Here is a 24,659-nt window from a genome sequence, read left to right as displayed (position 1 = left end):
TGAATTCGATGAAAATGCTTTTTGCTCGAAACACGCGATGACGTTAAGAGGTTGCGTCGAGCGAGCGAACGAAATGGGGCACGCAGAGTTGCGTTTGGGAGGGGGGGAAAAAAAACGCATCAGGAATGCAATGGATCGATTGCCGTGCTAGTGGTTTATTGGTTGAGTCGCAAGACTGGCAGGATTTTTTCCAAGGGGGGCGCGAACACACGTTGGGCTGTAATGCTATCTCCGATCTTATTCGATGCGCCGAGAAGTAGGAGAGGAGCAAGTGCAAATTTGAACGAAGCTATGGCGACAATATTCCAAGCAAACGATGTTTCGCTCTGGCGCAGTCGAAATCGGGAAGAGGATTGAATTTGGCAATTGAGATGGTGATTTTTGGCAAATAGCAGGTAGAATACATACGTATTCTTCAAGATCAATTGGTTCTAGTGGCAAAGTGATGTTTCGATTGAAGTTTAATCAATTTTTTTTTTTACCGCTACAGTATCTTTCAACTGTTGAAATGGGATGATCTTGGAAATACATTATTGGCCATCACGTGACTAAAGCTTTTTTATTCTTTATGTGACTGCATAACATGACATTAAAATGACGTAAACGTATACTATTCAATCTCATTTATTGATAATTATTAAAGAATCAAATTGACAAAGAACCTATATCACCTGTAATTTCGTAATGACCATAGTCCGTAATAATTTGTTTTCATAAAAAATTACAAAACTCATGGTTGTTGGAAACATGAAAATGGTATTTGTAAGATGTGGTGCTGTCGGGGTGAAAAAATGAGGAGAAAAAAATGTCAGCAAAATTTTTTTACTACAAGCGGTTGTAAAAATAGCGTCAATAACGTAAATCGTACGAACCGCGTCTCACGCAACTACAGTAAAAAAAAAAGCATATTCTTATTGCATCGCGTAACTCTCGGGCAAACGGGCGCATAAAATTTTACGACTTTGATTTCGAAACGTAGTTGTTCCGGAAAAATTTTGACGGTAAAAAAGAGCGGCGCGCTTTGTTTTTCGCCCAGAGGTATAAGCCTTGCATCCCTCGGAGTCGCGTGAAAAGTAGAACAAGAGCAGAAAAAGAGCAGCAGGAGAAGGTCAAAGGACAAATCGATGCCGTCGCGACCCTGTAGAAGCGTGTCCGGCGACGACACGAAAATTTTCGCTGAATTACGCCGAAGAGGACGGACGGAGAAAATCACCAGCGCGAGATTCAATTCGAGCTGTGAATACCTACGCGCTGCAGCAGGCGCCTCGGTGGGGGGGGAGGAAGGGGGTAAAGTAAGTGGAATGGACGGGCGCACGGGGAATGGCCGAAAAGAGCGTAAAAGCTAGTGGCGGAGCAGTGGGGGGGGGGGCCAGGAAGAAGACGAATGATGCCGGCCGGAGAGAGGGACGCCGGCTGCACAGCTGAAAAGAGAAAAGGAGCGAGGATGTGGAACGGAATCTCCCAAATTTACTTCTCCTTTTTCCTCCCTTACGCGTGCTGTACTACACCGCTACTACTATGGCTCCTCTTTTATCTCTCTTTTCCTCCCTCTGTTTACATGGATATCCCCCCCACCCCCAACCACCCTTTTTTCCGGGCAAGCTGCCTTTTTTCTTCCCCGCGTTCGTACATTCGTGAATAACAATAACATTACTCCTCTCCCTCCCTCACTCATTCTCGAATCTCACGTGTACGAAGGCTCTCGCGATATTTATTTACCAGTCCACGCAAAAGCCATTTCATTACTTCTTTGCTTTCTCTCCCCAAGAGCGCTATTAGCGTACGTCTTGTGCTCGCTTCCGTCGTCGTATCGTTTACGTTGTTTTATTTAGCTCCCGTGTTTAATTTAAAAATAATTAATAAATTAACAGCTCCGTTGTACAACAATGTTGATCCGCAGAAAATTTTGTTAAAAAAGGCCCCTAAAATGGCCTATAACGTACATTTATTTACATTACACAATTAAAGCTAGGTATACGCACATTGTTTACTTTTTAATGGATATACAGAATTCTCATGAATACAGCTTTTCTCAAATCCCTAGTTTACGATTGGAAAAAAAAAAAAAAAATGATGATAAGACAAAAAAAATCCCATCTCTTTTTTGAAATGTCCTTTTCGCGAAAAGCTGCAAGATTTATAACCACTATCTTACATGATTCAGCGCCCCGAGCGAGTATTCCATTGAATTTGCGCCAACACAACTTTTTTCGCTTAAAATTTTTTGTTTTAATTTTTTTAGTTTTCCATGTCACTCGAGTACGAGCAAAGTTTTGCTACGGTATAAATGTAAAGTGAAGCGCGTTATACAACTGTAACTAATTACGGGTTTAGTAGCCTGTAGGATGCAAAGGAGTTACACGTGATTATCATATTTTGAGGCAAACTGTACCGAGTAGGAGTATTATCCGAGGTATTGTTTGTAGTTGAACAGCGCTAATGAGGCTCCTAGATCGAAGCTTCGTTATCATCCATTCATGGACAACATACAAATGAATCACAAAGCATCATTGAGTAGTTCGCTGAGTGGGATATTCGTTACATTAAAAAAAAATCAATAACTATACGATAGTTTGAAGTCCCGACTCGATCCTGACTGTTGGCCGACAGTTCTAGTTACTAGTGAAAACTCTTCCCTCGGGTAATTAATGGCCAATCCATCCCTTACAAGGTTCCATTTGATTTTAATTGAAACTCGACAAACTAGGACTTGGTAATTATAAATGGCAAAGAGGTTGCATTTCATTCTGTAACAGAAAAGACCTTAGCAAAACTGCACAAAAAAAAACTCACCATTTTTTTTGCGACGAGCATCAAACCACGCGATCTTCCAGAAAAAAAAAACAGCAAAACATTTTCGCTTTGGCAAGTTCCGATGGCTGGATTTACTTACATTTCCCAGTGAATGTCCGCAATACCAGGAGCGACGTGGTATATATTATACGCCCGCCTTTCGTCCCCCGCGATCGACCGCGCGCCCAGGCACGCGGAAACGTATACACAGACAATGGAGAAGGCTATACAGGACACACTGCACTCGATATTTCACACGAGCTCCTTTTCCCCTTTCTCCGACGCTACCGATTTTTCCTCCTCCTCCGGGCAGCTGCCGCGGGGGGGGGGGGGACAGCCCAGAGGCAATATCACAGTCGACTAGCGGCATACCAAAGGAGGCGGCCGATCGGAGTGATATTTTTAAGAACAGAAGCGACGAAGGCCTGCGGGAATGTTAAGACCGGCTTGGAGATCGAGCCTCCATCCCTACGTAGCATAGTGTGCACGTGGTTGTGCGGGGAGGGGGGAGAAAAATATTCGGGGGAGCGAGTGACAAGCCGGGAAATTGGAAAATTTAACTCCGACTTCTTTCCTCCCGTTCCCCGCCGGCTCGTCCCGTTTTACAGCCAGTCACCCACTACTTATTTTCCTCTCCCTCCAGACTCGTGCACTTTCGAGCTCGGGAGCTCCACCGAGTTATGGAAAAAAAAAACACCCGAGGGATCAGGAATGGATTGATGCCAGCTAAACTCCGTCAGCGACGCCTAGTACGCTTTCAACAGGCCTGTGCGTAAAAAGTGATTTTCCTGTAGGTGGTGCCGTTTAATTTCTCTCGAGTTGATGTGCAAACAAAATATGAAGCGGGTTTTTTCATTAAAACGAAAGGAGAAAAGAAAAGAGGAGTGTAAGGGAGGGAAAAACGTCCGCGACACGCGCTTACTGTCTGGTGCAGGCAGAGTCAGCAGCGTAATTGCGCACTCGAGCAGCTCGCACCCCCTCCCCATTAAGCCGTTTGGATTTTTCGAAATGCCGCCACTGAGCGCACCGCCGCTGGAGTTGACACGATCGCTCCCTCGTCGATTCTTCTGTACCTCTACGCGCCTCTGTCTTTTGAAGCTGTGCCGGTTTTTTTTTTTTTTTTTTTTTTTTGTCTTGGTGCCAAACTCGTTTGAAGAAGGTCGACACCTCCAAAGCCAGGCTCGAGGCGCACTTTCGGCTCAAAGCTCGTTGCAGCTCCACACATGTGTATAGGGAAGGAAGGACGGCTTCACGCGAGCATACGGTGCAGGGAAAATGAGGTTATTGCGCAGCTGCTGTTTTTGAAGAGGAGCAGAAAGGAGGGGGAAGGGGGTTGAAATAAGCGGGTGAAGCGAGGCGAAAGTTAAATAGGGGTGGAAATAATTCCGTCGCTGCAAAAACGTAATGTTTTAAAGGTGGCAGAGCCTGGGGATAAGAAGAAAATGAGATAGGTCTAATGACCTGCCGGCCCTTTTTTTGTTTTTTCTTCGTTTGTACGCCAAGCTCTTTTTCCCGACGCGTCCTCTGAGAAATTTTCTTAAGCCACCCCCCGCCTGGCATTGAAAGCAAAAAACTTTTGGATGAACAAACGTTGAGTGGGAGGAAACGAGAAATGTGAGCCATGCTGATGGCAAAACTAACGAGCCCCTATGCGTTTCGCTCGCGAATACAATGGGCGCTCGATACGTCATATAGCTTGGAGATCTTCTTGGGGCCCGAAACGCGCATCAGCGTGTGTACATACCTATGCATTTTGGTATTATTTCGGAGTAATGCACGTCAAAGTGCTTTTTATCAGCCAGAAGAAATCGAGGGGGGAATCCGTCGAAAGAGAGAGAGAGCAAATTCGCGAGATACTTTTTCCCTCGGAGCAAAGTCTCATTGAACTCGCGTTTTCCCGATAAGAAGGGAAAGAGGCAGGAGAAGGAGGAAAAAAGAAAGAAAAGAGTCACCGCTGAGCTACTTTCCGATAGCTTATATTGCAATTCGATACAGCCACACACTGTGCCACCTCGAGATCAGCCAGATACTCCGGTAATCGATTTTCGAAGGACCACACCAATAGCCGATTGTTCGCGACTTACGGCTGGGAGGCCATGCACTTTGTCATTTGCTCGGATATAAAGTATTATTCATCGGGTTATTTACACAAAAACTAACAGCTAAACGGCAAAGGCAGAGAGCGTGTTTACGACCGGCCCGCAACTATTACGCCCAAACTATTACGATGGCATAATAAATTGAGCAAACCCGGGTGGGGGCCAGTATACCTCGTCATCCGGGATAACTTTGCGTAATTACGGGGCACAACAAGCGCCCACCCCCTCCCCCGTTTGTTGCCTTCCAAAAATCACGGCCTGACGGGGCTTAACGGCAACCGATTAATGAAGCGCCGTCGTCGTTTCAACGCGACAACGACCCTGTCGATTAATGAACTCGCCCGGTATGACTTGCAGCGTACAACCCCCTGGATTTACGACTCGAGGGGTCATTTGGGGCTTATTTCCCCGGTGGCTCTTTTGCGTTCGCCTCGTTTTTTGATCTTTCACGCGTGCCATCTTGGGTGTTGGCGATTTTTTTTACAATCCAAACGTGTGCTTTCAGTATTGTTTTTTTTTTTTTTGCCGCAGCATCATTATTTTCTCTTCGATATTCTTTAACGGGTAAGACAATCTAGGGGCAGCAACGAGGAGAGAGCATGAAAATTGCTTGCAATCATTATCTCGTGCAGCTGCACTCGGTGATTTTTACGAGAAATAATAACCGGCTAGTGGTGCCCCCACGGTACTCGAAATATTCTCATCACGCGACTACTCCAGTGTAGCCTGAAAAAGTGTTGTTTCAATGCACGGAAGGGTCTACGAGTGTTAATTTACCAAAAGTTATAAAAATAACTTTTTCGAACCAAGCTTGTACTAATGTAATGTACGTGATAAGTGCGAGGAAGTAGGGGGATGTGCATCCACGGTTCTCGGCTGCCACACAAAGAGAGTACACCGGCAGTTAACCCTTTTAGCCCTCGCGTGAATTAATGCTGATATTCTAAAACCCTACGCCGAGCAACTCGTAATTGACGCACACTCAGGGCTGGATTAATCTTCCATTACGCCTCCGAGTTTGAATGAAACAGCATCATCTACCATATTTCACGAGTGTACAACTATAGTATGATAATCCCCCGAAATGGACCCCAAAAGAGTAAATAACAAACGTAGCGTGTCTTGTCTCTTTGCGCGTAAATTATGGAGCAATGCAATTTTAGACAACGCTTTGCCACACACGATAAAAAAAAAAAAAATAAATAAAAAGTAAAGTTAATAGAAAAGGCTAAAAAAAAAAAACATGGCAACGAAAAATTTCTGGTCGACGTGGCAACAGAGGCAAATAAGGTTGGCTGTGCGGGAACCGGGGGGGGGGGGTGGGAAGAAAAGGTAGCACGACAGGCAGGGAAGAAGACTGTACGACGTTGACGACGAGGTCGAGCGCTTGAAGTACCCTGCAAGTCTATTTTTGCTTGGGATGTGCTAACAAGCTGCTGCTGCTGTGGGGGCCGTGGTGTAACAACGGCAGCTACGAACCTCCAACTACGTTATATTCCACAGACTCATTAAAAAAAAAAAAAAAGTTTGTGCTCCACACAGGCTCTACCTCCATTATAGCGCGCATCGTCGCATTTTTTTTCCCTTCCAAGGAGGATCGGGAGGCTTATTCATCTCGAAAATGCCCCTGTCGCGTGCACGTGCTTTGTTATTAGTGCACCCCCATGAGCATAATCCACGGGATCTCTCTCGCTGCGGGTAAAAATATTCACGAGCAGGCACCCCGGCCCGTGTCGGAGCCACTTGCACGGATAAATATATGTTTGACCACGCGCTCGTAATTAACCCTCGTGTGGGCCCGGCAGACCGAGACTTTGCTGTTTCGTCAAGTATATGCGGGGTACTCGCGAAGCTCTCGAAAATTAATTGCAACCGCGTGGTTCTCCCGACCACTTTGATCGGCCAACGAACACGCGGCTCTCACGTACATGAGTAATTTCGGTAGTATCCACCACCGAGCGGTTGTTGTGTCGACTGCTGGAAAAAAGAGGGACAGGCATATTCGAGCGCGTTAGCACCCGGGAGTTCTCGGTAAACAAATAAACCGCGCCATTCCCGCGAGTACGTACACACATACTCAAAAAATAACAAGGGGGAGGAAGCGACCCGGACGTGAGTTATATACACTGCAAACAGCGCGGGGCAGTAGAGGCTGCCTTACGGGAGAGCTAATGCACGCGAGAGGGGGTGGCGAGGGAGCTTCTTTGAGCTCCTTGTGCACGTATACGGTTTTTGCGGGGCAAACGTCGTGCTCCCCCTGGGATCAAGCGCGAATATCATTTTCGAGCTATCGCGGCTCGAGTGCACGGTATAATCGATACAGCTCCGGCTTGCGCGTCGAGTTGCGGATAATGGCCGTAAATCAAGCGAGGGGACGCGTTTGTAGGTGTACGTTATTACGCAGGGATGAATTATCGGCGTTGGAATAAATTTGGAAAAAGTGTCGAAATACATGGGCTCCCTTGATTTTATTTGTAAATAAACATCGACGTCGCGCGTTCATCATTTCTGGATTACTGTTTGTATACGTCACGAATATTCCGTGATTTCGATGTTATTTCTGCGAGAGACACAGTAAAGTTATCGATAATAGTAACAATAAATCACTGAGGCGAAGCTCCTCCGGTGCGAAACATTTTTCCCAGATGCAACGCGACACTTTGGACGCGCAGCTCGAAAGCCCCTCAAATTGTTCCTCATAGTGGAGGAGGGGGGGGGATGCATCATCGAGATATTGACTTTCGGGACTGTCGCGTTTTATCACGATCGTGTCGAAAACATACACGTGCACGTGCCGTCACGTATACTCTCGGAAAAGATCCAAACAGTGCCCCAGTTTCGTCGCTGGAGGGAAAAAAAGGGAAAATCATCGGACACACAAAGGGTTGAGGGTTCTTTGATCCGTTGCACCGATTAGGCGCACGATTTTACCAAGCACGTGATGAGGAAAAAAAAATTAACCGCTGATTAATGACATTGTAGCAAATATGGAGTATCGCCCCTTACCAAACACACTCAAACGCAGTGATGGGGTAGCAATCGGTTTTATTTTTCTGAAATGTTCCAGGCACTGGCAGTACAAGCCGAGCAGGGCGCTCGCACGGCACGTCGACTGGGAAAAAAACATTCTGTAGATCCTTGAGAGAAAGGGTTTTCCATTGTGCCCCGGACGTGGGAGATGATGCCGCCTTAATTGGATCAACAAACGGATAGGACATCCTCGAGTGCGCGCAAGGAAAAAAAAAAAAAAAAAAAAAAAAAAAAAGAAAAGGAGGCCAAAGGGGCGTTTAATTAGCCCACTCGTAGCTGCACGAGCAGCACAGAAATAGCAGAGACGGGAGCGAGAGATCCAAGCGCGAGATGAGGCCGCCGCGAGCGCAAGTGGAACAGATCGCCGTGCGGTCAGCCGGCAGCGACAAGCGAGAGCAGTAGGTGGGTAAGAACCAGCAGTCGACGCGGTGGAGGTGGACGCCAAAGGGGCGGTGGAGGGGGAGGAGCAGGACACAGGATGGAGCCACGGCTGCTCCTGCTTCTGCTGCTCCTACTCGGGGCGCGCCGGGCACGGGCCCTCGCCGTCAAAACCAAGCTCAACCCGAGGATCGTGCAGACCAGGTAACTACTGCTCGTTGCATCGTGTGTGTATAATATACATATACAACTTGCGTGAAATAAAGTGTATAACGTGTCGATTATTTTGTTCGCAGATACGGCAAAATACAGGGGCTGATCGTGTCGTTCGAGAACAGCAAGTACCTCAAGCCGATAGACGCGTACCTCGGAGTGCCGTACGCGACCCCACCGACCGGCGGCAACCGGTTCTCCCCGACGCGGGCGCCGAGCCCCTGGGACGGAAACAAGTGAGTCATCAATCATACACCGATTCATTTTCTTGTGTCCCTACTCCCTTGATCCGCAGTACAGCCACGGCCCCAATCTTTCACTTCTGCAAAGCCCCGGCCGAGTTATTGATGGTAACCGCTGAGTGAATGTACACCGGCGTTACTTGTTTTCATTGCCCCGGCAACCGAGAGACAAATGCCCCCGAGGCTTAGACGCGAAACTGCTCGAGAATTCAAAGGGCGTGTCTCTCGCTAGCTGTTTTAATTGCTGGGTATATACGTACGGCTGGGGTAACAACGTGTTTGCCAAAAGAGTTGAATCTCAAATCCCAGAGGGATGAATTTTTAAGGGGCACCTTTTTTTTCTCCTTGGGCTTTCAGGATGGCGGACAAGCTGGGCCCGGTCTGTCCGCAAAAGCTGCCAGACATCTCGGACGAGCAGGAGGTGCTCAACCACATGCCAAGGGGCAGGCTCGAGTATCTCAAGAGGACACTGCCCCATCTGCGCAATCAGAGCGAGGACTGCCTCCACCTGAACATTTATGCCCCGGCCATGGGTGAGTTTCTCTCCACGTACAGACATATATCCCCTTTCTCTCCCATTCAACCAAGATCTCGCTCCTATTCACTTGCAACGTATCAAAGGGCGCCCTCCGAGAATTCTATGGCCCGTTCGAATGGGGCATCATTATACGCGAATAATTGTACTTGCGACCCCTCAGTACCATACATGTATATTACACGGCATTACATCTCGTTAATCGCGAGTTGATATTACCTATATACGTATACATCAAAGTTTTACAATCGTGGGTATAAGCCGACAGATGGGTGAGTGAGAGGGACGCCTCCCTGCGATATAATTTAATTTTACACGGGTGCGAGCTCAGCGGTGTCCACGCCAAACTTACCCGGCAAACTCCCGGTGCCGTGAATTTTGCACGGAGTCGTATATAATATGGGAGCGACGCTCATATCCATCCCGTATATCTGCGCGTGCACATCGATTTATCGATTAGCCAGTCCCTCCCCGGAGCCATTTCATCGGGTTGGATGTATATATTACGGCCCTGCCCTCCTCCTCCTCCCGGTCCCAATTCCTCTTTCACTCAGTCACTCATCGCAACCACTTCGCGGAACGATTCTCCTCGTCATCTCCGGCTAATGCGTCGAGCTTCGACCTATCTGCCTCTCTCGTGCCCGTACCACTTGTACTCCCGACGTACCAGCGTTAAATTCATCATCCGTTAAACCGATAAATGCGGATTAACGATCGCGATGATCGACCGAGAGAGCGCATCGACGCGTGAAAATGCCTCTCTCTCTCCTCCCTTTACCCGGTACATTGTCATTGCTGTCGTGGGCAAAAAGTATTAAATTTCTCTTTGCGGTGTATGAATAATCCACCGCCAGCCCCGGCTATCCATCCAGGGCTGGGTACGTTTGAAAGAATTTTTTTTTTTCTTTTTTCGTGAAAGTCGATTAAAGCGAGTGGGGCACTTGCGTCATATCGTACACCAAATAGAGGCAGCTTACTCGTAATCCCACTTGGACGGGTCGGCGTAGCGGAGCCCGCCCATTTTTGCGTTTAGTCACGATGATCGGCAAAATTCCTTCTCACCCCTCCGCGGCCTATTCATATTTACACATGTATATCCATTGCCCGATGGGGAAAAAAGTAAAGGGTGAAACGTTGGAGTACCGTCAGGTGGTTCTTGGAGCTTAGCGAGCATCAAGCACCCAAGAAGACGTGGAAAGGGAATGATCCAACGATTCACCAGTGGCAATAATAATGTTTGGTCCCACGCAAATTTCAGAGATGGAAAAATATAAAAGAGTAACCAACCCCCGTGCATCTTGTACCTACAAGCTGTGAAACGACAAGTTGAAAAAGAAAAAGGGGAAAAACGGTAATCTAGTTGCGTACCTCTGCAAAGTGCAGTATAGCCGGCTGTTAAAAACAGGAGCCAGCCGAGCGTTATTTATTTTAATCGGATTTGCATTTCAGCGTGTCATTTTTTTTTCTTTTTACAATCCCCGCGTGCGGTGGTCATATGTCTCCTTCCGCTCTATCCTCTCGAGTTCCTCCCTCTACCGCTACTTTTCCGTGCACTCGCATCCACACTCCACCGCTATACTATTATGCCCGTTGATACCGTTGCTGGCGGCTCTTTGACTTTGCTTTTTTTCCTTTGCTCTCCGGAACTGCTGTACCTTCGCACTTCCTGTCGCCACGAACAATATTTTATTTTCAAATGAAACCCCCCCCCCCCCCGAACAGTTTTGATTGCATTGAATAAGCAAATTTCTCGTCTAATGGATTCTTTCCTCTGTTTCCGTCCAGTCCATCCTTTTTTTTTCTTTCCTTCTTCCCCAAACCGGCAGCGAGCGCTCAGCGGGCCCCGTTAAACCGTCAATTTATTCCGCTGAAATAAATCCAGTCCGAAGCTCCCCATGAATCTTCGTGGCGACGCTTTTATTTTTAACGGCTGCCCCCGTTGATCTGCCGCGTCACGTATACATACAAATATATAGATGCAAATAATCTCTTTCAAAGTACCCTCCCACCAGCCCAAAAGTCCATGAGAGCTAATTTGTTTCCAACAAAACTCGGTGTGTTTCATATCCTCGGTGCCGAGGTAATTGGGAGAAACGAGCTTTCCCGCGGGTTGACTAAACAAAGAGGCAAGGGGAGGGAAAAAAAAAAAACAGCCTCGGTGACAATTTTCTCGGGCTCAAAGTCCTTGGTCGATTCCTGGGCAGGTGCACGCGCGTCGGCGAAAATGGAAAAATTTGCGTCAGCCTCGACGAAATCCTTAGGGGGGGAGAAAAAGAGCATACCCTTCGGAGACAGAGAAGGATGGGAAAGGGCGAGATAGACACGAGCGAAAAATAGGGGAAAAGAAGGAGCTGCCGTAGCGATGGATAAAGCCCGAGGAGCGGAAATTGAACGGCGGTGGCAGGTAGCGCGGGAGCAAAAAAAAAAAGCTTCCTTGCCGGAGCTCCTCGCGAAACAAAAAAAAAAAAAAAACACGTACAAGGAGAGCGTATGGAATATATGAAAATTCGAAGAAGCCCGTGGTTAAAGCCCGCAGCTGGCTCCACCCTCGGCGTGTGTCGAGGTAAAAACAAGGCACAACGCTGAAACTATTTTGTTACTCGTTGAAAAAAAAAAGAAATACCTATTCAATGGAGCGAAAGAAGAGTGAAAACATTGGGCGCGGGTGAGAAAATTAGTTGATCCCCGTATACTCTCCGTATAGTCGCGACGGCATGATTAAATCAAAGCGAAATAGAGACCCTCCCCCGCCCCGCTGCAAAGTTTAAAATGAAACAGCTCCGCGCGGCAGAAATGTCAGCGAGTCAGAAGCGGGTATAGCGACGAGAGCACGTGCAACGCCGTCTAATCGAGTTGGGCCAACTTCAAGCTCGAGAGGAGGGCGGGTGACAGTTGTTTTCCACGCAACTAAAGCCAATCCGGAGGGAGTCCTCCCGGTTCGGCTAACTCGGGGACAGGCAAACTCCATTGAAAGGATACACCCAGTCTAGGTCTTTTTAACGAGGCAACTGCATATTTTTCCAACTACGCACCCGGCAAAAGTTCACAAATTCGTGTACATAGGGTATACAAATATGCTCGCGTACGATTGTAAGCTCGGACGCTGACCTGGTTGGCCCCCGCATAGCTCGCATACTCGAAAGGGCACGCGCTCCCGGAGAGCCGCATTTTTGGGAACGCGTGCGTGGCTAATGCCCCGAAGTATTCAAGCGGTGTGTTTGCGATTCGGAGCGTGCGCGCGGTGGTTTAACTAGAAACGCCCGAGCGCCCCCGTCAAGTATGAATGGGCCGTGCCAAGTTGTTGGTCCGTTCGCGCTTTCTTTTGCTGGGCAGAAAGAAGACGCGGGTGGTCTGGGGGAGAAAAAGGAAAGAAGAATCTTGTTAGCGGGTCTGCTCGAGCTTATGTTTTTTGAGGCTTGGAAAAGAGGGGGAAAAATTTTTCCCTGAAAGACCGTCTTTTGCGGAGAACTTTTTTAAAAAACAACGTCCTCCACTTTTGCGCTCTACTTCGGGGACTCACTGGTATATACTGGTGGTGCGACCTTCTTGGCCTGCTCTCTTTGCCGTCGAGCACACTCGAGTGTGTGTATATACCTATAAGTAGCTCCCGGTCGCTCATCCGATCGGTACTTTCGGGAAGTTTAATGGAAACTTTTTCTCCTCCGACCCGACCCACCTCCACTTTGTTCCTTTTTCATCCCCTCTTTGCGTTATTTGTCTCGGGGAGCTCGTGAAAAACTCTCGATGGCGCGGTTTTTTCCTCTCATATCTCCAGCGACTCTATTAAAAAATCATTTGAAACGCGAGTGTATGTACCGAGCCATCGAATAGCCCATCCGGCCTTTTGGAGCTTCCACTGCAAACTCGGGATGTATCCTCAACTCCCCCCCCCCCCAAATCAAATAGCTCTTCATAACTGAAATATTCACACAATCACTCGCGGTATGCTTAACGGCGCGAGCTGAAGTTACGGTGTACAATCTAGTTTCAAAGTTACCCCACCGAAACCTCCATCTACCTCCGCTCGACCGCGTAATGCTTATAACTGCGCGGTATTTTTTTTTCTCTCTCAGTATATACCCCGTACACACGTTTGTGGTAAAAAATATGGTTGCGGACCCAAGAGGCCGATAAGAATTAAAAAGCCACGCCAATATTCTCTCGAGGAGCACGGAAGGGAGAGAAAATATGGAGGGAGAGCAAAAAGTAGTAGCGACAACGGTGGTTATGGAAACAACACGACGAGTCATTGTTACGGAAAATTGCCCGTCGATGTTTGTTCGGCGGTAGTTTCTTATACCAGGGCGCATCGGGACCTTTATTCCTCGCCCGTGTAACGGGGGAGCGGATATAAAAAAAGAGGGAACGAGAGAGAGTTTGTGCATCAATATCGATCCGTCACTCCGCGGGAGGATCCGAGAGAGGTATATCCATACATATGTATTTCATGTGTGTTTTGAGTGAATATACCCGAGCGCTCGCCAGTTTTGCCGATTCAGCGCGTCGTTGCGAATTCACGAGATCCGATACTCCTACACCCCCCCTCCTGTCTATATAATATCCGCTCTTGGTGGCCCGTGTACGTATGTATATAACAGGTAAGGAACTCGGCTTTTTCATCTCTTCCCAGCGCCCACCACAATACCTCCGCCGACCTCCTTTCTTACATATACACACGCGTGTGTGCTCGCTCGCGTTTCGCGCGATATATTTTCCGAGGAGATGGTGCATCGACTGTGACCGGGTCCCTCTTTTTTTCCACTCACGTTTTGTGTACGTACGGGTTTTTATTTACCTTTATGTTCCGCAGCCACGGCTTATACGTCAGTTTTACGTCTTTCGGCGTTTTCGAATGAAGCATAAAAAAAAAAAAAAAAAAAAGAGAGAGAGAGAAGCGAAGACGTAAAATCTTGGTATCAAATAAAATACAGGTTTACCGTCGCAGCTCGTAAGACTTTTCCATTTGATGGAGGAAAAAAAAAAAAAAAAAAGAATTCATGAAACTTTGATTTCGCCTGCATGTATATGTACACACACACACACACAAGCCCGTGCGGGAAATTTCCCGGTGAAATGATAATTCGTCCTCGATTTGGTGGAAGAGATAAAAAAAAAAGGGGGGGGGTGAACCAACGAACCGGCGCGGGTGCCCGCCAAACTTTTTGCCAGCAATTTTTCTACGTCATCGAACCTTTGTCTCCCCCGCGAGTATATTTATCGTGAAGCGCCCGGAAAAAAAGTCGGGAAAAGAATTTAACTCCCTTCGTATAGTCGTCTCTTCGCGCACCGCGTCCTTCCGAGCGTGAAGTTACTCGTGGGTCAATTCACCGAATAAATCCCCAGTGAGCTACTACCGCGTTATATAGAGGGGGGGGGAGCGAATATTGAGTGCATCCTTTCGGAGGCAAATATTAGAGGACTCTGCTGTACTTGCCAAGCAAAAGAAAATCGTGACGAGCATCCAAAATGCCGAATTGGCCACTGTCGGCCGAGTCGTCTGGTGGTAAATTCATAAGGACTCCCTCTTGGCTCGGGATTGGGTGGATTTTACCGGAAAAATCCACTAAACCCATTGTATCCGTAAGGGTGGTGGAGAAAAAAAAAAAAAAAAAACACGCAAGTAGATTAGTCCGGATTTGGTCAGCCGCACCTCTTTTCCCCCGCATGAAATTTATACCCACCGGAGCTCACTGACTGCAGCCCCTCGATTGCGAGATGAATAAAGCAGAGCCGCAAAAGAGCCACTCCGTCCCGACAACCGTGAATTACCTCCAGTTGGCTTTATCGAGTGTGAGCACGGTGCTTTCGAGGGAAAAAAGGATGAACGTACACACGGCGAGGCGGAGGGTGTACCCTGAGCTGCATCTCGGAGTATACTTCTCCTGCGGATAACTCACGAGCCACTCAACCCCAGTCTTACAAAACACCCCCACCCACCCTCCACTTCATATTCCCCGGCTAAGGTATTTTTTTTATGTGGCAAGTCGCGCTTGTACACGAGCAGACGGGCCAGCCAAGTTCCCTCGAGCTTCGCATTCTCTCGGTGGGTGTGGCTCGCCGGCCGTATTTCAGCTAGTCAGGTGCAGATCTGGCCGCTGCACCGGATCCCCGTGTACACGCGGTAAGTGCCAGCCAAGGGCGAGAGCCGACATTTATTGTGCATGCACGTCGCGCCTTTGCCGCGGGGATTTTCCGGGCTTCGACGATTTCGAGCCTCGGGGCTGCGAAAACACGCCTCCCCTCGGAGGTACCTTTTACATTCCTGGAGATCGCGTTACACCGCTACGTGATCTGGAAAATGCCAGACGTGCCTCCGACTAAAAAAAACATTACTCACCTCGAGTTCTCTTAGCCGCAGGACTCGTTCGCGCGCCGATGGATCTTTTAACACGATGTCACAGGAACCGGACAGATAAGCAGATTGTTCGATCGGCTTAATTTCCAATGGGTGGAATATTACAACTCTGCTGCCTCTTTTTCGCCCCATGCGCAGTATTATAACACCGAGAACCGAAAAAATTTGATCCCTCATGGCGGGTGTAAGTACACGTGATAAATGAAGGTATCGCAATTTCAACGATGATTAGAGAAGGTCCCAGCATTGGAAAATTTTCGAGGTCGCGCCATGAACCGGTGCTAATGAGTTGCAGGGGAAAGTGGAAAATATCGCTGGCTCATCTTCTATACACGCAATGACTGTAGCTATCCATTAAGTATACGAGTGCGGACGAGACGTGCACTGGACGGTCCATTAGCATCGATCATCCGAGCTCCGAAAGCAACGGTGAATCAAGTTCGCTACGCCCTTGGTATGGAAAGAGAACGAATAAACTCGTGCGAGTTCCTGCAAAGAAATTATTATTCAAAATTAAAAGGCAGAGGGTGGCTGGAATGTTAAGCTGTCCAATGGTCACACGGGCGGTAGCTTGTTTCCTTGTTGGGTAACGAGGTCGCGTGATTATACGCCACCATAATTCGCGAGCACGGCCTAGCCAGCGTGTGTCAACCGTAGGTATAAATTTGCGTCAGGCGCTTCTCGCGATGCCGTAGGCTACACTGGAGGGTGGAGATGTAGCCCTGACGGATGGCGCCAAGACAGTCGTCACGAGATCTACGCGCCACCGTAACGGCTATTTGGTGAATCATTTTCGTGTGATGATTTGTTTACTATTTGTTGCAGTTGCGCTGAAGTTGGGGTTCACTTTTATGGTTTTTACCTCTGCTGATTGATCGGCTGCCAAAAATATAAATACGAGCGAGTAGTACACGTATCCGCCATTTCGATCATCTGTACTCGATGAATGATGGGAAGGGGGAGGAAAAAAAAAACGAATGCCTCGGAGGATCGTGCCCGTGAGTGTCCATGAATTTCCACGTATGCTTTTGTAGGGATTTGCGCACGTATCCAAATTTTATACGCGCCGTGCACAATCTTTTTCATCGGTCGGTGCAGCGATACGAACCCCCAAAAACTGCGGTTTCCCAACCCAATTGATTCCGCACGAGGATACGTTTGTGGATATCGGATGGCGAGCCATCTGATTTCCTTGTTTTTTTTTTTTTTTTGTTTTTTTTTTCATAGTTTTTGTACTACTGTTGATACCGCCGTACTCTCCCGTGGAAGCCAACCGTAGAGAGGACTGGATACGATTTGAGCCGTACCACTTGTGCTTCGAAAGGCATTTGAGGTCGCAGGGTGTAACTAAAAACCCTCGAAACGCCCGTAGTGAGCCAACGTAGATGAACTCGTGTGCCCTCCCCTCTGTGGCTTATATAATGTCGGTGCAGAATGTAGTTACAGCAAAATGCTTTTGTTGTGAATGATCATTCACGTACATAACTAAGTGTACCTATAATGATAAAGTTACACGATCACGTGAGAGAGATCCATTAAATTCTTTACGAAAGTAAAAAAAGTTCGAAACCAATCTGATGGCTGATCGATGATGATGATAATTGTCCCGTAATTTTTGTGGAACTCGCGCATCACGCGTTGGTACAACCCCCACGCCCGAAGCTCCAAAGGTAGAAATGATCGCGCTCTCGCTGATTAGCATAACGCAACTGTACCACACTATACACACACACATACAAAAGCGTACAGTCAATGGTATAATATTTGGATATAATCAACGCCAACTGCGGGCCTCGGGCCGCTAACTTGGCTCTAAAACCAAATAAATAAACAACCGCCACCCCCAGCACCGTAGCGCCAAGGGCTCGTTCCGTGAGAGGGAAGCCCGAGTGGGTATCGGCTCCCATGGCACGCATCGGCGGCCGGATCAGATTCGGTTAGTTGGCGCGTAATACGGGCAGCGTCCGGAATTAGCTGTCCAATTTGGCCGAAGGAGCGCGTGGTCTTCCGTTGCCCGTCGTCACTGTTATCTGCGCATTACGGTGTATGGGTGGCGGGTCCGGGGGAATCGGAAGGGAGGCGGGGTTTCAATTTCCGAGGTCGCACTATCGCTAGAACCGATGCGAAGTGTAGAGGGATACAAGAGAGATGGCAGGAAGAAAAGGGACTTGCACGCAACTACCCCCGAGAGATAATAAAGATGACATCCAGCAGGAGTTTGGATACATTTGCAAGATTAGTATCTCCGGTTGTGAATTTATTCTGCTGGTTTTTTTTTTCTTTTTTTTTTTTTTACACCCATTTTTCAGGATCGAGCTCTCCGTGCGTACCCGCCGTAAAACGAGAATATCCTCAATTTTGCTCGAAAACGAATCGAAAAAATATGTAGTCGGTACGAGTGGGGCTCTAAAGTCGAGATGGAAAAACATCAAAGCTTGATTTACGCGCTATTGCGAAAATTCGAGGCAGCGCACATTCCTATATGAAAATGGAAATTGTAAAAAAAAAAAACAAAAAAAAACAATCCAGAGCCAAGGGAACAACCCTTTGAACGCCGATGACAAAAGATGTGGTGTACGTAGCTACCCTTCTCGTGTGATCCTTCAAAGTCACATCAACCTTCAATGATTTTGATTATCGAGAGTTACATTCCACCACAGTCGTACCAATGGGAGACTCCCACGCAGCTGTTAGCTTTTGGCTCCCGATGAATGATAAAAATGATTTTTGGTGGGAAGTATAGCGGGCAGCACCAGTGGCTCCATTTACTCACCCTCCCCCTGCCAGCATGGCTGTGAAAAAGTTATACGAGTGTTTATCGGGTACCGTTATTCATGTCTGGCGCTCGGGAAAGTCGTGAAATGTCGTTGTGCACTGCATCAGGTTACACGTGCGGCACATGGGTATACAGTGGAGATACGGGTGCTTGGCGCCGCACGACTCGCGAGACCGAAAAATACACAGGACGACCGACCACGCTCCGAACGGACCAAACCCCTTTGCTGCAGCTGTGTTCACCCCCTCTTTTCCTCCGATACGCCCGTTTCGCGTGATTAGGCTTTTCCAAACAACGAAAGCTCCTTGTTCCTCGTGGTGGTGACCAAGGCCCAGTTGAGCGGTTGCTCCTGTAACGATCTGCGAAATCTAACGAAATCGGAACTCGGTATGGATTTCCAACAAAAATATCGGCGCAGATTGACGATATGGCAAAAAACGACGACAGTTCTGAAGGAGCAACGAAACGAACTATCGTTAGCCGAGCTTGCGATCTTTCGACGATACGACGGAGCAGCCTACGCTAACGAGTGATCGATTGGATTCGGGGGATGGGATGGAGTATTCATTTTTTTTTTTTTTTTTTTTCAACTCTTTGGCTCGAAAAAACATTTCTGCACCCCCTTTCCGTTGGTGTGCCATTATCTGCAAATTCGCTAGCCCATGTCCACTAAAAATTCCAACTTTGCTCCCTAAAAAAAAAATAAGGAAGGGGCATGGGACGGACAATGAAGCCGACCCGCCACGCGAGGCCATTAACGCCCAAAAAAAAGCGAGATCCGTAGCGTCCGATGAGTCTCGTTTCGTCGACGCGCGAAGCCATTGCTAACGAAGACGCTGTTTTTTTTCTCCTTTTCCCCGGACTTTGGCTCCGGTGAAACTACCCTGCCACCCAATTTGATCGGTGCCCCGGGAAATGTTGATTGCCATTGAACTCCGGATTAATACCCCCTTGATTTTCGTTGAACCGCACACCGGGACACTTCAACTTGATATTCCGAGCCTCGGAAATAACTTTGGAAATTAATCAAGTTCTCCGCCTCGTTTCGATCAACACCGATTTGCATTCAATTAATTATGACTCGACACCTATAGAAACGCAATTTCTCAAAGCAACGCTTCCGCGGCAGTGCGGCAGCTCAGAGTTCAATTTTCGCGGAGCCTCGCGATCGAGGGAAAAAAAAGGGTTTCGATAATAATCTCTGCCACGAAGAGCTCGTGGCGTGAAAAAAATGTGTGATATACGTACAACGGGGCCCCGTAGAGCGAACTCCAAAGACGTGGCTTGGCTGACACTTTGACACTGATAGGGAAGGAAGGGAGGGAGGAAAATAAAAGGGAAGCTTAGAGGCACGTCACCGCGCCCTCTCTCTATTCCTCTTGGATAATATAAAAGCGTTTAATGGCGCGATCGAGCGGCACACGCGAATCGAGGGAGCTTTTCGCCCTCGAGCCTTCACCCCCGGCATCAGCGAAGCGTCAATCAGCATTACCCCCCTTACGACTCCCCCCCATCCTCAGCGAGCACTTCAATATCTCGGCGCGTCCCTTGTCGCGAATCTTAATTTCGCTCTTTCCGATTTCAAGTACTGGATGGAAACTCTACTCCGAAGGGCCATTGCTGGCGTACGCACGGAGATTTTTATACTATAGTGACGTACCTCCCACGACTGAGTTTACTCCATTTTTTTCCTCACCCTCCACATTTTCCGGTGGTTTTTCATTCGGAAAATCTACGAGTGCTCTTTCATCCATTACAAATGTACTTTGGGTTTTCATTTTTTTTTTTTTTTTTTTTTTTTTTTTTTTTTAAGCTACTTCAATACACGCAAAGTCACTCATGGTGAGGATGAATAGACGAAAGAACATGTAAACACAAGTATAATTAGAATAACAAACCTGTACAGGAAATAAGGAGAAAATAAAGCAAAAATGTGCAGCTCGTTTTTGCAACCGCGAGTCCCACCACAATGGCGTAAATCTCGTATCTGAGCTCGTGCTCGTGCCCCGTAGCCTCTCATGCGAAGAAACGATGAAAAACCCAAGTGCCATTGTACCCCGATCGAAATGAAAATCCACGACAATTCGCCGTACCCGAAACCAATAAAATCCAAATCTATGTTTTTTTAATAACCCCCCGCCCCCCTTCCTCGATCGTCATACGAGACTCGTAGCTTTGAAAAACGGGCCTTTCGGCGGTATATCTGGACCGTCGGATTTTCCAAAAACTGAGCCCGCCGCACGGGCTAACGAACAAACAAGCGGAGCGGTAAACAAAGCCCGAGCCATTTTTCACGGCACTCTGCAGGGTAACTCTTTATCGACGCGTTTGTTTGCCCACACCCACACTCCACCGCCATATCCATTTGGAATCGTCAAAGCGGAATCCGTGCGTCAACTGGAAACACCCCCTTCCCCCGTGACTCTCCACCCCCTTGGGGGTTTTTGGCGAGAAAAAAAAAAAGCCCGCTAATATTTGGCAATTGTCTCAAAGATGCAGGTGTACACGCCGCGTTTCCAGAGGGAGTGTCTCTAATTTTGAATATTTAGTCCACCTTCCGGAGGAGAAAAAAACCAATCGACGCATACTCGAGTATTAGCATAGACGGCGAGTGGTGCCTGCACGTATACGTACGCTGAAGGAGCGAGGGAGAAGAGGACGCCCTCGTCGTATGCGCTCATCGATTCGCCTGCGGTGCCCCGAAGGGACAGCCGAGACTCGCGTCACCGTGAAATTCCACTCCGAGCTAGATACAGTGCGTGTGCGCTCTATCGATTCGTATGTACTCTTATCTTTACATTGCACCCCACCCCCGTGATATCTCCGTCGAGCGCGTGTTTACAAACATTCGTAAATTATCGGTACAAAACTCGAATTCGGGCTGGTCATGCGAATTATTCGGCCGGTCGCTCTTCCCGGTGCAGGTCTGTTTTCATCGAGACAAACGCGACAAACGAGCGGGTGGTTTTTCCCATCCGTTGTATGCCTGTCTTTTCACGTGCTTTTTGAATTAAAGGGCTTTGAATATTCGCGGGTAGGAAAAAAAAAAACATGGTGAAAACCAATTTGAATGGCGCAGTTGTGAGGGCCGGCTTAGGGTGTTTCGCTGCAATCGCAGATTTCAAAAACTGACCTCTGTTGCATTTTTTTCTTTCCTAGTTTTAAACTGTTGCGAATTGGCGATTCGCACTCTCGCGTATGGTTCAAATGTAAACGTCGAAAAAACGTTTTTTCAAAATTCGTAAAAGGGACGTTTTTCCACGTACTACTAGTGTTTTTTGTGTGACAAATAATTAAAAAAACGTAAAAAAAATGTGTACGGTTCGGCACTGGAAATGAAAGCAAATAGCCGATGTAAAATCATTCCTTTTTCCGTAAAAATTTCTGTTCGTTCATTGACAAGTGAATCCACATCGATTCGGCTTTTTATTAACAACTAATTGCGACGACTCGTAGCCGGCGTCACTATATAAATCAAAAACATCAAACAAGTTTGTAAACATCGCGTTTTTCGTGAAATTTCCAACATAACTGGAATCACATTTTTGACATTGATGGAACTCTATGCAATTCAAATCGAGCAACCAAAAAAACGTTATTCTCGTGTAAAACAGTTATTGAACTTGTTACCGAATAAAGTTATTGCATATTCCATCGGGGAAAAAATATAATGAATTTTTTTTTCTTCGCAACGCGTGGTAGGCTTCTGGATTTTTTTTTTCACTTTTATTTCCAATGTACGTGATAAAACACCAGCGAGCCGACGAACCCGGGAGTTTGCGACGGTAAAAAAGCGTATACGGTGACATTGTCTTTGGTACACTCCATTGTCCACACGGGTACAGAGGGACGAGCGAACAAGACAAGTTTTCCGGCATAAACTTTCGGGGGATTGTCGTACAGTCGAAAGCTCATATGCATACCGAAATCGTGAATCACACGCGGGGAAGGAAGGAGAAAGAGTAGCGCAACGAATTGGCTTCCGCCTGTAATTCAGCCGTGAAAGAGTCGGAATTCGATACCAACACCCGAACCCCCTGTAACTATATACCTGTACGCCAAGTGAACGGAGGGAAAAAAAAAATAATGGGGGGCTGGGGGGAAGATATACTCGACGGTAAGTGCGAACACGTAATATCGACTCTCCCTCCGCGCGGGAGCGGAAAAATCGTTTCGAGTTGCGCGCACATTTGTTACTAGGCCCTTGTTTGGGGTTTTACACGATAAGGGGGGGAAAATAATGTACACCAGGGGGTTCCTGCGGGAGGCATCTACGCCACAGTTCTACAGTAGGGCTCTGAGATGAAAAAAAAAAAAAAAAAATGTATAGGTACCACTCTCCCGTACACTACTCCGTTTCGGTTGTTCTCGAGATTTACTACACATCGACAGCCACCTTTCTCGGGGGAGAACTCCCGAGCGAGCACCGAACGGATGGATGTTAAACTTTTATATACATCCAGATCGAGGATTCGATGGCAATAATGACATTAAACATTAAAACACAAGCCCGTACGTTGCTGGAGAAATTTTTGATGATATATATTCGACCCGCTGCGGGTTGTAGTCCACACTTGTACCGATGTGCTCCGAATAAATTGTACGAATGATAATTTCAACGCCACGAGTGATATCAATCTCGCGCCTGTTTGCTCCCGGCAAACTCGAGTTTCGATTCAAACAGCCGTGGCTTTTGTAATTTGTAACTCACGAAATATCTGCGCAAAAATGCATTCGCCAGCCATTCCGGTGAATAATTCTCAAAGGGAGTTTGAACAAACGTTGGGGTCAAAGAGCGCCGGGTGAAACTGAATTTTCTCCCCCGAGTATCAGCTGCAGCTACAGGATTCCTGTCATTTAAATTTAGTTAAAATCCAGTGTTGAATAAAATGGAGATTTAAAGAAAAAGAACATTTTTTTTTTTTTTTTTTTTTCATCAACCAAGTAGTTGTATTACCATACGTAGCGAGCCCCCCGAGGAAATCGAGGGTCGATTTTTCCGTCTCCCTGCCGTCCCGAAGGCCACGCATGGAAGGGAAGAGAGTACAAGCAACAGCAGCCGGTCCTAAAGTTTATTCCAAAGTTTCGCAGCGCGCGGACAATGTTTATGCAAAGCAAAGCCAAAGGGGACTCCCTGGCGCCCTCTCCCCCCCGAGATGAGAGAGCGGGGGATCACTAGCACCCCCATTCTTTTCTTCTAAGTCTAAAATACTGGAATAACTTTTACGAGGGCGGGGAGGCAGGGGTGTATATAAGTTTTCCTTTTACCAGGAGAGCCGCTTCTTTCTTTCCTCGCGGACGCGCCCGGAAGAAATATGTTTGCACTCAGGAAGCGCATCCCTATCGTGCTCCCCCCCACCCCCCGCGAGCGGGTGCAAAGCCCTGCTTTCACGTCGCCAACTTTTCCCAACTGTATACATCCACCCCGCCCCCCTTGGGTGCTCTTTCAAGGCTTTCTACTGGTCAGCCTCCTGGTACTTCGCCGCGAGGCTTGATGCCATTTTATGAATTTGAGCGCCACCCCACCCGCGCACTTGACTCGATTTTATTAACACCGCTCTGTTACTTACTACCGAAATGAGAGTCGAATATGGGGCTGAGCCCGGGTATACGCGATGTTTAAATGCTCCGAGAGGGTGAAAACAAAAGGGCCGAGTAGCTACGAGAGATGGTCGAGATTGCGTGAGCGATATGATCAATCACCGGAGGCGACGATGTAAAAAGAGGGCGAAAAGAGGTTGGCTCGCGGGAAAATTTCCCCCGAGCTATCGCTTGCAATAATGAGAGAGAGGGAGGGCGCAACTGATTATTCGATATCCGATGCTGGACGTGAGAGTTGAACCATCGCGGGATAAGCCCGCCGTGCTATTATCGCGGATTTGCTGGACTGCAGAGGAAATTAACCGGCGGGGAGGGGGTCAAGACGCGATCGGAAGGATAAACACGCATTGGAGGCCTGATGAGACCGAGCCTATTTCAGGACTAACGATGCTCCCTTGGTTTCCCCCGTACTGTACACATAGACAGAGAGAGAGAGCAGAGGCAATTTCCTGTCTTTGCTGGTCACCGATCCAAACACACGCGCGTGTCCATATACAGGCCCTTTTTTTTCGACTGTGTGTCCTTCGTTGCTGCGGGCGATAATTTATTCCAAAGAACACCAGAAGAGGGTGCAGTGGTAACTGAAACAATAGTCATGCTTGTTCGCGTTATTTTTGTTTCACCGGCTAAGCCAAAA

The 24,659-nt window shown here is 47.6% G+C and overlaps 1 protein-coding gene across 1 annotated transcript in view; it reads left to right on the top strand.

Annotated features, from left to right (window-relative positions):
* Positions 1-7,965: 7,965 nt before the first annotated feature.
* NLG-4 (neuroligin 4) overlaps positions 7,966-24,659 on the top strand; it is a 70,957-nt gene continuing 54,263 nt past the window's right edge. The window contains exons 1-3 of the mRNA XM_023390538.2: positions 7,966-8,504; positions 8,597-8,749; positions 9,113-9,288. Coding sequence (XP_023246306.2) covers positions 8,401-8,504; positions 8,597-8,749; positions 9,113-9,288 — 433 coding nt within the window. The 5' untranslated portion in view covers positions 7,966-8,400. The remainder of the gene's footprint in view (positions 8,505-8,596; positions 8,750-9,112; positions 9,289-24,659) is intronic.

The sequence above is a fragment of the Copidosoma floridanum genome, unplaced genomic scaffold (genome assembly GCF_036245765.1).
Source record: "Copidosoma floridanum isolate Cflo_tuat_1 unplaced genomic scaffold, Cflo_Japanese_pri ptg000021l, whole genome shotgun sequence".
Taxonomy (NCBI): Eukaryota; Metazoa; Arthropoda; class Insecta; order Hymenoptera; family Encyrtidae; genus Copidosoma; species Copidosoma floridanum.
Note: the sequence above shows the minus strand (reverse complement) of the source record. Positions and strands in the feature narration are given on the sequence as shown.